Genomic DNA, 16,749 nt, shown 5'->3' with positions numbered 1-16,749 from the left:
CCTCTCCGCTTTTAGACTCTTTTGCCCTTTTTCTGCGCTAGAAATGCGCACCCTCTCCACTTTTAGACTCTTTGGCCTGTTTTTCTGCGCTAGAACTTCACTCTCGCCGCTTTTAGAATCTTTTGCCCGTTTCTGACACCTAGCGTTCAAACTTTGAATCTCACATTATAAAAACCTGCTTAACAGCGGGCCAACTTTCACTCTATTTCTAAAATACCTTGCGGGCTGCTCCAAAAAAGGAAACGGGCCGCAAATGGCCCCCGGGCTGTAGTTTGGACACCCCTGCTCTTAACCCTGCCCACACTCAGCCCAGTCACTTTCCACCCAGTCGCACTCAACCCCTGCACATTAAACTCCACCGCATTCACTCAACCCAGCCGCCATTAACCCTGTCTTTCTTATCCCTGCCCACATTCAACCCCGCTACACTCAACTTAGCCCACACTCAACCCAGTCACATTCAACCCCACGCACTCAACCCCGTCGCACTCAATGCAGTTACACTCAGCCCTGCCAAACTCAACCCTGCCACTCTAAATCCCACCACACTCAACTCTCACATTCAACCCAGCCACATATAACCCCACCGCACTCAACCTCGTCACTCAATCCCACAACACCTAACCCTGTCACATTCAGCCCAGTCATACTCAACCCCGCTGCACTTAACCACTTCACACTTAACTCTGTCAAACTCAACCCAGTCACATTCAACCCCACCACACTTAACCCTGTCGCACTCAACCCAGTTACAAAAACTGAAAAAACTGCTTAACAGGTTGCAGAAATGATTTAACTTTACTTATCAACTACGAGATTAAATGATCTAAACTTATTTTTTGAGGTTTGTTTTCCATAGGATATCCAAAAGACACCACTATCAGCAATTAACCCTTATCACAGTTATCAAAGTTTAAACATCACAACTGAATTGAATTAAAAAGTATGACATGGAAATTGCACAGGCTTTATACTGCTGTTTAGTTCAGTATTGAAACTGTATGTATGGCTATATTTGCCTGGGGTTATGGGTAGATTCCTCTGTAGGAAAAATGGGAAAATCCTCAGTGACTGCTCCGTCTACCTTCAGATCTGACTGTGTATGAATGTAAACTCTGTACTGGACCTGCCCCAGTTAGTCACTAGGTGTGTCTTGGTTTGTGACATCACTCTGCAGAGTTTACAAAGTGTTAATAACCTGTGTAAAGTATTGCACACACATAATAAAAGCAGATTAGGGGGGCTTTTTTTTCTTTCTTTTTTTTAGAGACATGCTTATCTGATTGAGAACAGTTAGGGAGAAGTGTTGATCTTGAGTCGGACTTGTTCAAATGTTTTTACGTTTACTTTTTCTTGAATATCAGTACATTAGACTGGAACTATGAGCATTACAAATGAGTACCCTTGTCTCATTATTAGTTTACAGTGATGATACTAGGCCTGTCATACTGAAAAACACTGGAACAATGCATTGTCTTAGAAATTAAATCTACTAATCACTAAATCTTGTCCAAGACCATTTTAGTTACTAGCATGATAAAAATATAATAGCATGATAATGCAAATTCACAATCAAGTGTAATCAATTATTTGGAATGTTTAGAGACTGGACTTCTAACATGTTTAAATATTCAGAAAAAAAATAAAACATTAAATGATAAATAAAATTAATGGGCTCTTCTTGTTTAGTAAGCAACAGGCAAGTTCAACAACATTTATTGAGGTTACATCTATTTATTATATGATAAGTTAATATAATTATAGTGACGATCCTAATGTATAACATGTTAGATTTCTACACGTATAAATGTGATTCTCTGAGCCGCAGCAGTCAAGGTACAAGTTATAAGAGCTGCTGGGCCATATTCATTATTCATCTGTTTTTTTTGGGGTGAATTCACTGGGTAAACTCTGTCACTAAAATATGCTTTATTTAGATTTGTATTTAAATTTGTACTGTGTCCTTTATTCATGAGGGAACTTAAAATAAAATAACGTACAGAAAAAATAAATGAAGAAAAGAAGAAATGGTTAACATATGGTTATTTGTTGCAAGGCCTCATTTATTGAAATATAAAAAACAAATTGTTAAGGTAAAGTCTGAAGAATATCTGTCTGTTTATGGTCCTAATTAATAGATGCTGTAAGAATAATATTTGTACCCTCTAACCTAGCATAATAATACACATACATTATTTTTATGTTTAAAGTGTAATGAACTTTTATTCAGATATTATATTATTTTTTTCCATGAAATAAAACAATCATAAGCTCTTCTTGCTCAGTATAGATTCTACCAGGTTTAACCCAGTATTTCTAACTGTAAAATAAAGAAGCACAGATCAGATATTAACCCTTGTGTGGTGTTCGGGTCTGTGGGACCCGTTTTAATTTTTTAGCAAATGGCAAGGGCTAATAAACATTGCTTCATTTGTAAATTTGAAACTAAACAAATTTTCTACTCATATCTTGAGTTTAATTAATTGTCTTTTACAATTTATTAAAAAACTAATTTAAAAAAGTGTAGCACTTTTTGAAAGAAATGTAACATAAGAAAGGTAAAGGGCAAATATTAACCATGTAAGCTGTTTATATTGCTTGCGATTTAGGTGAAGCAAGCATGTGTAAAGCATTTTAATGTAAAATTGCTTAATTTTGCTGAATTAAGTACAAGTAACAAAGTAAACGAGTAACAAAAATATGAACACCAAACAAGGGTTAAACATGTCTTGACAGATGGATCTAATCACAGGAATTTTACCAAACTATCCCTAATTGTCCCATATTCAGAACACAAGCTGTTCAGGGTCTTTTACATGATTCATCATCACTGAGTAAAACTACTGTAAATTCCAAATGACTATTTTGACCTCACCAGTGACTGTACAGATTCAGGCCCTGGCTCTCACAGTTCAGTTTCCTAAGATACGGGTCACGTGACTAACCGTTCTGTCACAGTTGTTTTCTGGTGATTATGATGACATCTGTTCCATTGCAGATCTGTGACCATGTTTCAGCTTTCATCATTTCCTTGTTGAGGAATCTCTTGCCCAACGGACAGTGCAGGACATGCAGGAAGACCCTCAGAGAGATGTGCTTGTTGATGAAGCTGGAGAACATATTGCCAATATCAAGGCTGTGATGTTGCAACTAGATGTGCTATCTTACTTTTACACTACAGTAAAGAAAAATGCTGCAATTGGGCAAAAAATATTCTGATATTTCCATTTTGTCCTAATCGTACATTTTTGTTTTCCCCATGATAACTAATATACAAACTCCTTATGTACGGCTTTTGGTCTAAGAGATGGACTCTGAAGAGGAATATCCGGTTAGGGTTGCGATACTGTACTGGACTGAGTGATGAATATTATCCAATATTAACTAATTGATAAATTCCTCATGTATAAATTAGCCATGTACACAATTTCCTACTTAATCTTAAACCCTATCCAGATGGGATTAGTTCCCAGGGAGATATCTGTGAAAAAATATTTCACACTTCTACTCAACTCTTGCATCTGGACTGCAATTGAAAAAACAGGAGGACCAGTGAGTTTTTTGGCTTTCTCTGTCACATGACATTGCATTCAGTAGCTCCTCCATTTCCACTTGCTGTTGGATTTACATGGATCTCCGTGGAAACACGCACCCAAAGTGTAAATACGGTGTGTGGCAGTGGACAAGTAGCTATTTTATTAAATGCGAGATGACGAAACTCAGAGATGTGCGATTTTTGTCCAAGAGTACCAAGTGTAGCTTTGTGTAACTTTATAAGCGTAACTTTCCAACTAAAAGATAAAAGGTTTTTCATGCTGTGTTGTGATGCTCTGAACTGGGCTGAGTGATGAACACTAAAGAGGGGTATCTAGTTACTAATGGAAACACTTGTTTTCAAAGACACCAAACTGAGATATTTTTTTCAGCTATACCCCTTATTAACTAATTAGGCAGCTTCTCATGTGTGGCTAAAAAATGAAAAGCACTGACTTTGGGCTACGTTTTGGGACTCTCAAGAGGGGATTCTGGTTAGTATTCTTATACTTTGTACTAAGCTGAGTAACGCACACTCGAGAGGGGTATCTGCTTAGTGCTCTGATATTCACTGTATGAGGTAAGTAATGGACACTCGAGAGGGGTATCTGGTTAATGTCCTGACACTCACTATATGAGATGAGTAATGGACACTCGAAAAGGGTATCCTGTTAGTGTTCTAATATTCACTGTACTGGGCTGAGTGATGGACTCTTGAGAGGGGTATCTGCTTAGAATTCTAATATTCACTGTACTGGGCTGAGTGATGGACTCTTGAGAAGGGTATCTGGTTAATGATGTTAGCAAGCAACTTGCAGCAACAAAAATAAATGGATCAAACAATCTAACTAGCTATTAGAATCAGTTATGTTATCAAATTACACATCAAAGAAATGGTTGCAAAAATAGCTGCACCGGGAAGGAGTGTTGGAAGTGTTGGACTTAAAAGATATTCCGAAGGAAGATAAAGGTTATCAGGAATAATAAACGATTAAACAGTCAGCCTGATATGAGCAACTCGTGGACATATTTTTTTGCCCTGCCATTTCTTTTAAATGTACCTTGTGAAAGAAGGGAGTTAGGCTATTTTAAAATGTGAATTATCTGGTGTAACAGGATGCTTAGGCTCCTTAGCAAATGCTTGTGTTTTCCCTATTGAGCCGGCACAGGATGAGCATGTTAATTAGCTAATTTAAGAGATGAATCTAGTGACCATAGTTCATAAAATAGAATTATCTTATATTATATATCTTATATAATCTTATATTTGCTAATATTTCTTTACAGATTTTGTGCCAAACTCCAGTTTTGTATATGTGTTAAAAATTACATATGCAAAAGAAATTTTTTTAAAGCTCCACTAGGTAGGATTGAGATTTTATGCTTGTGGGCTCCCCCTACAGTTGTAGAGTGTAATAAATGTTTCAGGCGGATTAGTTTCTCTGTCTCGTTTTCTGGCTTTCACAGACATATTGGGTCTCTTTCCAGCTTCTGCCAGAGTGTCTGTATGTTAGTTTGTAAAGAATAAACCAGTAGTTCTTATAGAACTGTTAGAACTAAAGGTCGAAAAGCAGGTCGCAGTTCTCACGAGCGTTGGTCGCGGCTGCCTCGGAAAACTTAGAGTCTGGTTTGAGCTCAGGGGAGCTCCGGCACAGCCACGAGAGCACCGTTATACCTCCTATTACACCTCAATGCAGCGCTGCAGTGAGTTTCAAGCTGTAATTTTACTTCTTTAAAAATATAAAAAATCAAGAAAATGCTACCTAGTGCTGCTTTCAGTAGAGTCTGTACAACATTCTCACGCATAAAATTTATATTTTTTAAAGCTACGTTTAATACTGTCTCAACTATTGTCAATTATGGTGGAAATAATTGCCCTAAAGCCATATTACAATATTTCAGGGTATATTTAAAATATTTTTTGGAACTATGAAAAAACACTGATTTGAAAAAACAAAAAAATAGTTTTAAGTACATAATACTACACACGAAAAAATATATTAAATATATTAAAAATAATATACCAGTTTTATTTATAAGTAGAAACAAAAACTAAATTTTGGTCTATTTCGTAAACAGTAACAGTTCTTTTGTATTAAATGATAATAGAGTACCAAAATAAAAAATAACAAAAATAAAGGAAAGTAACAACAAAAAACTTATGAACATAAATAACAACATATGCATATGATATAATATGGCACATCCCTAATGTCAACTAATAATTAGTCTTGGCATTTCTTCACTGTTTAAAAATGTTTATTACTGTTATTTGAATGAACGAGTGAGTAGGAATCCCAATACCTTCAAACAGTGTTCAGATAAAACATTAAGCTCTTCTAATTTATTTCATATTTATATATATTCCTGGACATATCAGTTTTGTTACAGGCTCTTTAAGTGCACAGTGGAGTTGAATGTGTATCCTGTTGATTGAAATAGCTGTGAGTGATGGAGGAAGATGAAGTAAGGATTTCCCAGCAGGCCTTGCTCTCCTCCTACTGTTTCCTGGCAGTCTTAGTGCTGTTACCTTTAAACGAAGACTGAAATAGTGATACACTCAGGACTTCCTGATGCAGTCAAAAACAATAACACTCAGATAATACCGACTCTTCCTTTCACTCAGTCAGTGAGGTGTTCAGGTTTCACGTCCTTTATGAGTAACTCCTTAATTTACAGGAAAATATATCAGCCCTCAACAAGACTGACCTTAAAAATACAGAGACTATATAAAAGAATCAAAACCACTTTTGATTCTATAAAGAAACATATTGTCAGTATATGTGAGATATCTGATATTAAGAATTATTATATAAACCTTTAAAGATTCTTTACCAATTTAAAGAATTCCACACGCCACACATTTTTATTTAGAACATTAGGGATGAACTAAAAATTTTATATTATTTGGTCAATTTATAGTTTTACCTCTAGCTAGCTATTTTTTTTTCAGCAGCAGCAGCTTGAAACAAGAATTAAATTATTATTATTATTTTTTTTTAATGGTGAAGAAAGTGCCAGAATAAATGAAAACCTGTAAAAACAGTGTTAAGTGTCTACATTGATATGAAAGTCAGGTGTAAATATAGGAAACTTTTTCTAAATTTTTTCTATCCCATTTTCTCCCCCCTATCAGAGACTAGCACATGCCTCCTCTGATACATGTAAAGTCAGCCACCACCTCTTTTCAAACTGGCCTTGCTGAGTAGCATCACAGCGCATTTGGAGGAAAGCTCAGCGACTCGGTTCTGATACATCAGCTCACAGACGCTTGTTCTGATCGACATCACCCTTTGGAGCGATGTGGGAAGAGAGGGCCATCTACCCACCCAAAGAGAGCAAGGCCAATCGTGCTCTCTCGGGGCTCTGGTAGCTGATGGCAAGCTGCATGACCAGGATATGAACCAGCGATCTCCCGATTATAGATTATAGTGGCAGTGCTTCAGACCCCTGGACCACTCAGAGCCCAAAAAATACTGCATTTTTAACCAATAAGACACAGTTCTGAATATTAACACAAAAATGAATTATTACAAAAATTAATTGAGCAGCTCATTCATGATTTTCTTTTCTAAGTGTGAAAAAGTGGGCACAGGACTGTAAATATTTGAATATATACAAAAAATGAAACAACAACAATTTTGTTCTAGAAAAAATGTGTCAGAAAAGTTATATAGAATGTAAAACATTTTAATAAAACATTTTAATTGGTAAAACTGTTGGAAGAGAGCTGTATAAGCTAAAAAATACTCTGTTTAAAGGAGCTAGTTTAATCTCCAGCACTAATTGAGCAAACCTTGATTAAATAAGGCCAGATGAATAAATACACATTCACACACTGTCCTGTCCTGTGATGCTCTTAGGGTGTTCAGCATGTGTAAGTTATGGACGTCACAAGATAAGGAGAAGGACAGATGCTGTAAGGAACTTTACACAGTTCTTAAAGTGTCTGTGTCACATACGTCACCATGAGCTCTTTTGAGATAATAAATAGTTTAAAGTATGATGGCAAAGAATTAGACACATTTTTAAATAAATGCCTTAATGGGATTATCCAGTCATTGCAGCAAATACATAAATCTCAGTCTCTAATAGCACTTGAACTTTCAGACATCCACATTAGAAAAGAACAGGAAAGAATTCCTTATTTTTTCCCAAAAAATCCTCTGCACTTCTGCTTGAGCATTCAGAGCAGCAGCATGCTCAGAAATGTACAGACATAAGGACACCTAGTGGCTTAGAGGTGAATTACAGCCTGGATTAGAGAGGCACTACTTCACAGTTTATGTCTCTGTATCTCTGTTATTTTCTCCTATACCATCAGCTTGGCTTTGAATAAAGCAGCACCACCTGACCTGCAAGCCCCTCCTCCACTCCACCAGGGGGCAGCACATAGTGAGTCCCATCACTTGCCCTCTGGGGTTCCATCTCTTTGAGCTGGGCGTTACTCTGTGCCACTGTTTCCAGCTTCCACAGCTGGTAGCGCAGACTCTTCCCCTGTTTGGCGAGGATGTAGACTTCTACGACTGCATTCGGTGGCCAAACAGCTGCAGCGCTGCCTTCAGAAAGGTGGAGCCAGGGTAGTGTGGTATCAGCGGGGCAATGGCTGCTGGATATGCTTCCCTGAACCAGGCCAAATAATACACCTGAAAAAAGGGGGAAAGGGACTGTTTTTTTTGTCTCATTGTGAAGCTGATCATGTGTAAGAGCAGCCTCTCTAACTTGCACTCTCTCCTAAAGGCTTACATTCCCTACCGGATGCTGCGCTCCTCCACTAAACGTTGTCTAACTTTATAAAACATTCACACAAAGCAATCCAGACTGTTCTCATACAGACAGAGTTCCCCAATGGTGGTAGTACCTTCCACTACCAGATCAGGAGAATCTCTCACTATCTTTAAAAAACTCCTGAAGACAGAGCTCTTCAAAGAGCACTTACTATCCTAACACCTCTAATAAACTACCTTCTACTACCAGATCAGGAGAATCTCTCACTATCTTTAATAAACTCCTGAAGACAGAGCTCTTCAAAGAGCTCTTACTCTCCTAACACCCCTAACTAACTACCTTCCACTACCAGATCAGGAGAATCTCTCACTATCTTTAATAAACTCCTGAAGACAGAGCTCTTCAAAGAGCTCTTACTCTCCTAACACCTCTAACTAACTACCTTCCACTACCAGATCAGGAGAATCTCTCAATATCTTTAATAAACTCCTGAAGACAGAGCTCTTCAAAGAGCACTTACTCTCCTAACACCCCTAACTAACTACCTACTTCTAACCTCATTTCCTTCCTCCCCTTCTTTCCTCCTCTGTCCCGCTATTCCCCTTGGCCTTCTGTTTTTACCTCTATTGCTAATGTACATCATTATTTTTAAGTTGCTTTGGATAGAAGTGTCTGCTAAATGTAATGCTAAATGTAATGTATCATTATATTTGACAATAAGCAACAGTATTGTGCCACCTCTGCACAAAACACTAGGGCTGATTTTGGCTGTTCAATATGAATATTCACAATTCGTTCATTTGTTCGTTTATTTTTCCATTATACAGTACCGGTTAACAGTTTGGACAAACCTTCTCATTTACAGTTTTTCTTTCTTTCTTTAATTATTTTTGTAGATTAATATTAAAATCATGAACACATTAGGGACACATTACATTACATTACATTACATTACATTTGGCAGACGCTTTTGTCCAAAGCGACTTATAATAATAACATACAAAAATAATAGAAGTTAAAGGTAAAAACATTTTTAGATAGGGCTTAAAGGAGGTCAAAGGGAAATAAAGGGATATAGGAGTGAAGGAGGGGGAAGAAGAAAATGAGGTGTTAGAAGAGTAAATGTGTGAATGTTTGGTAAAGTGAGGCGACATTCATTGGAGGAGCACAGCGGCCGGGAGGTAGCGTAAGCCTTCAGGAGTGAGTGCAGGTAGGAAGGAGCTGTTCTGTCATCACCTTGTAGGCGATTGTAAGAGCTTTGAATTTGATTCGAGCATCAACTGGTAGCCAGTGGAGCACAATGAGCAGTGGGGTGACGTGTGCCCGTTTTGGCTGGTTGAAGACCAGACGTGCTGCTGCGTTCTGGATCATCTGGAGTGGTTTTACTACACACGCCGGGAGGCCAGTTAGTAGGGCATTGCAGTAGTCAAGGCGTGAGATGGCCACTGCTTGTACCAGGAAAACAATGGAATTATGTGGTAAAGAAAAATGGGTGATTTGGGATGAGCTGGAGCATGAAGGAAAAGCAGCAGCTATTGTTCAGCACCTCCAGAAACTCCTTCAAGAGAGCTGAGAAAACTATTCCAGGTGACTCTGCCTCATGAAGACACTGAGATTAAAATACTAATAGTGTGCAGATCTGTCCTCAAATATAAATGTTACTTTGAAAAATCTAAAGTATAAAACATATTCTGGTTTGTTTAACACTTTTTGTTTACAAAATATTTTGCACTGGTTCCTGTATAGCTATAATATAGTCTTCAATATTACAGTTACAATATAAAAAGTCATAAAAAGGAAAAAAAGAGTACATTTAATGTGTTGTAATATAATGTGTAATCAGTTTTACCTGAAGCTACAGCCCAGTGTGCTTTGTGGCCACGGCGTAAACACGGCTCATGATTAAAATCCTCATCATATCTGAACCACAGCAGTCAAGGTACACACACACACACAGACACACAGACACACACACACACACACACAAGAGCTGCAGCAGCATCAATTACATTTTACATATTACTAATATCATCATTATGACTACAGATGTTTGCATTTGCACTGTAACTGACAACTTGTGTATTCATATACAATCAACATAAAGTAAAAGTGAAAATGTACATTTTGTTTACTGTGTAATTATATACATACATATATATACATAATTTATATGATACATTTATATACATTGATGGCTGATAATTTACAAAGATTTAACTTTTTAAGTTTATATGGAGGAGTGTAAAACATAGCGTCCAGTTTTTCAAAAGCACCAAAGATCATATCTTGACTGAAAGAGGGAGTTGTGTGTGACTAGGGGTGGGACAAAATATTGATATTGTGACACATTATATCATTTTCATATATTAACAATACTTGGCATTACATATTAATATTTTTGACAAAAAACATGCTCTAAACTCGATAAGACTTGACCCTAATATGAATTACTAAAGTTACTGCTTCATTACTCCATGTAGTGGAGCTATAATCGAATGAATAGGGTAAATCTGTGGGGAAAATATTGGTTTATTTAGGAAGATTTTATCCTCTTTAGTAACACAGATGCCGTGAAGTATTGTAGATAACTGTAGTCTTATATCATTATTGTCGTGGGCAACATATTGTGATAATGCTCATTCAGCCTTTTTAGGAATAATCTACGTACCAAGATGCTTTCAGGAGAAACTGTAGCAGATAAGGACCTTTTTTTTTTTTGTTAAAGGTGTTTACTATCATTTGCACAGTACTCTACATGACCACATTTGGTGGCTATATTGGAACAACCAAGAAAAACATTTCATCTGGTCTGTCTGGGAGTGAATGTGTATAATAAGTGTAAATAAGTTAGTATAAAAGAGCACAAAAATGTAAAGTAAAGAAGGATACGGAATTAAGACAGGCTGTCCTTCCATCAGATGTTTGAGGATCAGTGCGGAATTGTCTCCAGTCATCCCACCAGATAACCTCTGAACTCTGCAGCCACACACTTCCCCTGCAAGGAGGGCCATATCACCCGCTAACATATGAAACAAGAAAAAATATGAAAGAAATATGAAATATGAAATATGAAAATGAAAAAAATGAAAGTGTTATGAAAGAAAAATAGTCATAGTGAGAGTGTGAGAGAGAGAGAGAGAGAGAGAGAGAGAGAGAGAGAGAGAGAGAGAGAGAGCGTGTTGATTTCATTTAATTAAAAATGTGGCAGTGTGTCATAGAGTTTAATTGGCCTCCAAATCCACGCCAAAGAGAAGACGGTCACTGTGACACTGGCCTGTAGTCAAATAGCTTCAGCTTCACATTAAAGCTTTACGAAATCTATTTTATCCTGGAATAATTAAGCAATACAAATAAAACACTCTTTTAAAAAAAAAAGATATATATATATAATTGCTTATGAGTAGACACTCTAAATACCCACATTCCGAGGCAAAATATCTGGGTGGTAAATAAAGCTTTAAAACCACTATAACACACAGCGTATAATGGAATAATTTATTCTTAATTTATCCTTTATCACTGGTGATAAAAATACGTCCTTTTTATACTATAACGTATTGGAATGGAATCAAATTTCAGGCATTAGGCTGCATATTCAGAACCATTCTGTGTAATAAGTAACACCACCACTGTGGGGCAGCAGTGGTTTAGTGGTTAGAGCACTGAGACAGGGCTGCGGGTTCAAAACCTAGGTTTGGCAGGCTGCCACTCAAGGTTGTGGGTTAGCTGTCATTTAGAGCTATGGGTTCATTACCTGGGTTTGACAAGCTGACACTCAAGAGTTGTGGGTTTAATATCTGGGTTCAAGGGTAATATCAAGAGTTTAACCAATCAATGACAGTCACATGTGTTTATAATGCATGACATCACAAAGCATCATGTTTAAGTTAAGTTATTAATGTGAGCCCTGCATTAGCAGCGTTAGCTGCTTTAGAACATGGAAAATCAGCCAAACACACAACATTAGCGAATGAAAATATGGCTGACTGCAGAACAGCCTGACCGCACATAAAAAGAATCTCACACCTGTCAATGACCTATACCTGAATGTTGCCAGTGTGTGTGTTCACCGCATGCATGGGTTAAAGGCAGAGGTCAGATCACCATACCTGAGAACATCTCCCCCTGGGCAGTGTAGCCTTTCTCCAGTGCTGTTTGAATGACTTTCTCCACAGATATTGCATCTGTAGGCCTTAGCAGATGGGTTGCCATCCATAACGCCACTAAACCACATCTAAAAAAAATCACAAATATGGTTGTCATTTAACTTACAAGCATAAAAATTACCACTACTGTAATGAATTCTGTCTCTCTTGATTCTCCATAACAGAGCACTTTAATACATCACTTTAAACCAGAAGTAATTGGTCAATGAAAGAAAACTGCTTGTTTTATATATTCATTCTATATGTGACTGTAATTACATATATCAGATTTACAAAAGAATACTATTTTTTACTCACTTAGGGCCATCCTGAATCAATGACGGCACATATTTGTTGCACAGCACCCAGTCAAGATCCTTTCTGAAACTTCAGGAAGAAAATATAGTATGACTTATCACAACCATATGTATATTTATGCCAATAAATATACCATTTAACAGTAAAATATAGATAGAGTCTACCCCAGTAATGCACAAAAAACATGATTTTATCACATATTATCACAAACCATCCAAACCATCACTGATTGTGGAAACTTCACACTAGACCTCAAGCAGCTTGGACCCTTAAATTCCAAATCAAATGCAAAATTTACTGATAGTCAGGGATGGTTTGGAGAGTCATGTCATCTGCTGGTGTTATATCATATATGTGATCCACTGTGTTATATCAACTCAAAAGTCAGTGCAGTGTTTCTAGAAAATCTTACAGCACTTTATGTTTCTCTCTGCTGACAATTTTAATGAAGATGCAGATTTCATTTTCCAGCAGGACTTGGCACACCTCCCACACTGCCAAAAGTACCAATCGATCTTATATAATATTCTAATTTTCGGAAACAATAAATTTTGGGTTTTATTGGCTGTAAGCCATAATTATCAACAATAAAATAAATAAACACTTAAAATAGATCACTCAGTGTGTTATACATCTATATAATATATGAGTTTCACATTTTGAAATGAATTACTGAAATAAAGTAACTTTTCAATTACATTTTTTGAGATGCACTAGTACACTTTTTCTACACTTCTTCGTAATTTAGTCTTATGTACGGAACTGTTCTGGGTTTTGGGTCTTATACCTGCCCTCTCTCTGGGCGAGCAGTAACCGGGCCTCCTCAAAGTCTCCCTCCACAGGGGCCTTCCTCTCAGCTATAGCCTGGTACAGCTTCTTCTTACTGGACACAGGGGGAGCCAGAACAGAGGCTGGTGGAGGTGGAAGAGGTGGAGGTGGAAGATCCCCTGACATGGCCTCTTACCGGCTGAACTAATAAGTGAGAAAAGAAAAGATCTTTCACAGACACAAGTCACAATATATACTCATTAAAAAAAATAAACACCCTTGATTGCACCCTGGAAAACTCAGCATACAGTTCTGTCTCAGGCAGTAGAGGGTGTAAAAGTGCTTCTCCTGCTTCTCTATAAAAACCCAGAGTATCTTTTCAAGGAAGTCATTTGTGGATTTTATAATTAATAAATTAGTTTTCAATAATTTTTTTTTTATTGAGTTTGAACATTCACAATTAACACACGCTTAAAAGAAGAGCCATATCTGTGCTGACTGCCATATCTGAGCAGCTGTGATTGGCTGGCCGGTATTAGAGGTGAGCCGAAAGTGTGAAAAGCGTGTTTTGATTGGCTCAGTTCATCAAGAGTCAACAGTAGAGGAGTAGAGAAGGAGTAGCAAAAGTTTCTGGACTTTTGAAAAGTGTATCTCATGGTAAGAGACTGCTAGATGTGCCTCTGTGACGCACTTTATTGTAAGCCTGTTGGGAGTATCGACTAAAATCCATGTATTTGGGAATGCTGGGGGAGAATGGAGGTGAGCTATTCTACAAAAGCTTGTTCTTGTAAAACATGTTTGTACGAAGCCCCTAAGGTGACACAATGTTAAAAAAAAAATGCATGGCCACGACTTATAAGGCGTGGGAACGAGATAATAAAGTCATAGCCAAACAATAATAAAGCTTGCTTTTCTGTAAATTAATGCCCATGAAGAAACTGATATGTATAATATAATATTACATCAAAGCTCCAATCCAAGAATAATCTGTTGTAAGAAAATAGAGAATTAACTGTTTTTTTTTTCATCTTGGAATGAAGTATGGTGATATTTTGGAGTCTCTTGCAGTGAGACATGAAATAATTCTAATAAAAGCAACTTAATTTCCATACTAAAAGTTCACAGGCTCAGATGGAGACAGTCATATTGCGAACAGCCCCTAAGAGCTGCTTGCTTTGTTAGGTGTAAAAAAAAGAACTTTTGGCCACGCTTAATGGCGAATTAAAAAACTCGTTCCAATGCCTTCCGACTTTTGGCCAAGCATTATTAACCTTGAATAAGTCGTGGCCACGCATTAATAGTTTTTTAACATGTCACCATAGGCTCTCTGTATGTTTTACCACAACCCAATTAAATTTAACACCGGATTTCTCCTCTAATACAGAATGTCACTGTTTTTTTCAACACCACAATTACTGCAGCTTAAATCTAACACTCACTACTGTACAGACCTGATTCAGAACTCAGCCTGCAGTCTGAACACACACACACCTCTTCCTAATAAGGATATATGTCCAAGTACTCGCAGCCTGCGGACACATTTACAGCTAAACCCGATCTAACTGCTTTAAACTACAGGTCTGTTTCGCGTTACTTGAGTATACTGTAAATTAAAGCCTCAATTATCCTAAAATCGAGTCAAAATGAACCAAATTCAACTACTTACAGTACAAACACAGACCGGTGCTACATTCCAGCGACACACAGCCTAGTCCCACCAATCAGATCACAGAACCTGAAAAAGCGGCCTTCATTAGCCAATCAGAATCAAAGTCGGCAGTGAGATTAACGTCCAATCGCAGAGCTAGATGTTAGAGAGGCGGGGCTTCTTGAGAATCTGACAGAGCAAGTTTATGGAGAGACTGCGCACTTAAAAAAAAAATTACACTCAGTCGCTAGAGGGAGCCCGCAAGGGAGTCCCTGAATTAATGTGGGTGAATGGAGCTAAACGGCAAAATGTCAACTAAAGTAAAGTTAAAAAAAATCTGTCGAAGAGATTTCTTAAAAAAAGCAAACAAGTTTTAACTATGTTTTTCAGGTTTTTCTACAGTAAACGGGGTTAAGGCAAGAAAAGGCGCGAGCATTTCTGCTACTGAAAGATGTCTGGTTGATGCTAAAATTGACCAAAAGATTTATAACTGGAGTTTTAAAAGCTTTAATAGTTATGGCTGTGGTGCTGAAACATTGTTGTTAGCTAATATTGTTCTGTGTTGAAAAAAATACGTTCATTTTTTAAACATGAAAATTATTAAACATTTATAAACTCTGATTCTGCTCAGTTGTTCCATTATAAACCCCTTTATTTTCGACTCAGTCAGGAGCACCCTCTCTATTATCTGATTAACCCAGAATTAGTTTAAAAGCTTTATAATTATAGTTTGAAAGTTTTAATAGGTATGGCTGTGTTGCTGAAACATCTCCCTAATGTTGTTCTGTGTTGAAAAAATAAGCAACATTTCTTTTAATATAAAATGATTAAGCATTTATAAACTCTTCATAAACTCTGATTTTGCTCCGTTGCTCCATATAAATCTATTAATTTTGGACTCTCTCTTTCTAGTGTCTGATGAACCCAGATGAGATTCGTTAGAGGGTATTCTCCTCTCTAAAGAGTATCTGCTGGGCACACCAATCAGATCACAGAACTTGTAACAGTAGTCTTCAATAGCCAATGAGAATAAAAGTTGGCATTACAACCTGGAGATTAATGTCCAATCGCAGAGCTAGATGCATGAAAGGCGGGACTTCTTGAGAGGCGCGAGTAATCACCACAGCAAGTTTATAAAAAGACTGCCCATTTACTTTCAACTTCCCCCGTTATATTAGAAAATTACACTCAACCGCTAGAAGAGGGAGCCCGCGAATGAATCTTCAAAGAATAGAGGTATATGGAGATAACCGGCTTAAAACTCAAATAAAACATAGTTAGAAAAACAACCTGTCCAGGATATTTCTTTAATTTGGTAGTAAAATAAACTAATTTACTAAAAGAGCAAAGAAAACTTACCTGCTTTATAGGTTCAAGGCGCTAGCGTTACAGCTACTGAGAGCTGACTGGGTGGTGAGCTAATGCTGGAGACAGAACATGTTTAAAATGTTTATAACTGGAGTTTAAAAGCTTTAATAATTATGCGTGTGATGCTGAAACATGTAGTACATTTTGGACCCGCTTGGGAGCACCCTCTCTACTGTCAGATGATCCCAGGTGAGATTTATAAGTGAGTATTCTCCTTTCTAAAGCTTCTCTGCTGGGCAC

At 37.3% G+C, this 16,749-nt stretch overlaps 1 protein-coding gene across 3 annotated transcripts; it reads right to left on the bottom strand.

Annotated features, from left to right (window-relative positions):
- Positions 1–7,590: 7,590 nt before the first annotated feature.
- On the bottom strand, positions 7,591–15,240 carry c9h19orf54 (chromosome 9 C19orf54 homolog). 3 transcript variants are annotated; one of them, XM_022679748.2, is made up of 7 exons: positions 15,160–15,240; positions 13,513–13,697; positions 12,726–12,794; positions 12,372–12,496; positions 11,152–11,281; positions 10,112–10,182; positions 7,591–8,180 (listed from the first exon to the last, which is right to left on the bottom strand). In XM_022679748.2, exons 2-7 carry the CDS (start codon positions 13,677–13,679, stop codon positions 7,855–7,857), a joined length of 888 nt encoding a protein of 295 aa, XP_022535469.2. In that variant the 5' UTR covers positions 13,680–13,697; positions 15,160–15,240; the 3' UTR covers positions 7,591–7,854. The 3 variants fall into 3 exon arrangements, with proteins under 3 accessions (XP_022535469.2, XP_007251064.3, XP_049339525.1); XM_007251002.4 differs by having other exon boundaries at positions 13,513–13,692; positions 15,160–15,216; XM_049483568.1 differs by lacking the exon at positions 15,160–15,240 and adding an exon at positions 14,985–15,142.
- Between the last annotated feature and the right edge of the window lie 1,509 nt (positions 15,241–16,749).

Source organism: Astyanax mexicanus, chromosome 9 (assembly GCF_023375975.1).
Source record: "Astyanax mexicanus isolate ESR-SI-001 chromosome 9, AstMex3_surface, whole genome shotgun sequence".
In the NCBI taxonomy this organism is placed as follows: Eukaryota; Metazoa; Chordata; class Actinopteri; order Characiformes; family Acestrorhamphidae; genus Astyanax; species Astyanax mexicanus.
The sequence above is the reverse complement of the archived record's forward strand: the minus strand, read 5'-3'. Positions and strand labels throughout refer to the sequence as shown.

Bases quoted from the DNA above. Each gene is read 5' to 3' on its own strand.
- c9h19orf54 (XM_022679748.2), bottom strand. From the start codon at position 13,679: ATGTCAGGGGATCTTCCACCTCCACCTCTTCCACCTCCACCAGCCTCT. The intron at 12,795-13,512 runs GTATAAGACCCA...TTCTTCCTGAAG, and splicing joins CTCGCCCAGAGAGAGGGCAG to TTTCAGAAAGGATCTTGACT. The intron at 12,497-12,725 runs GTGAGTAAAAAA...GATTTTTTTTAG, and splicing joins TTGATTCAGGATGGCCCTAA to ATGTGGTTTAGTGGCGTTAT.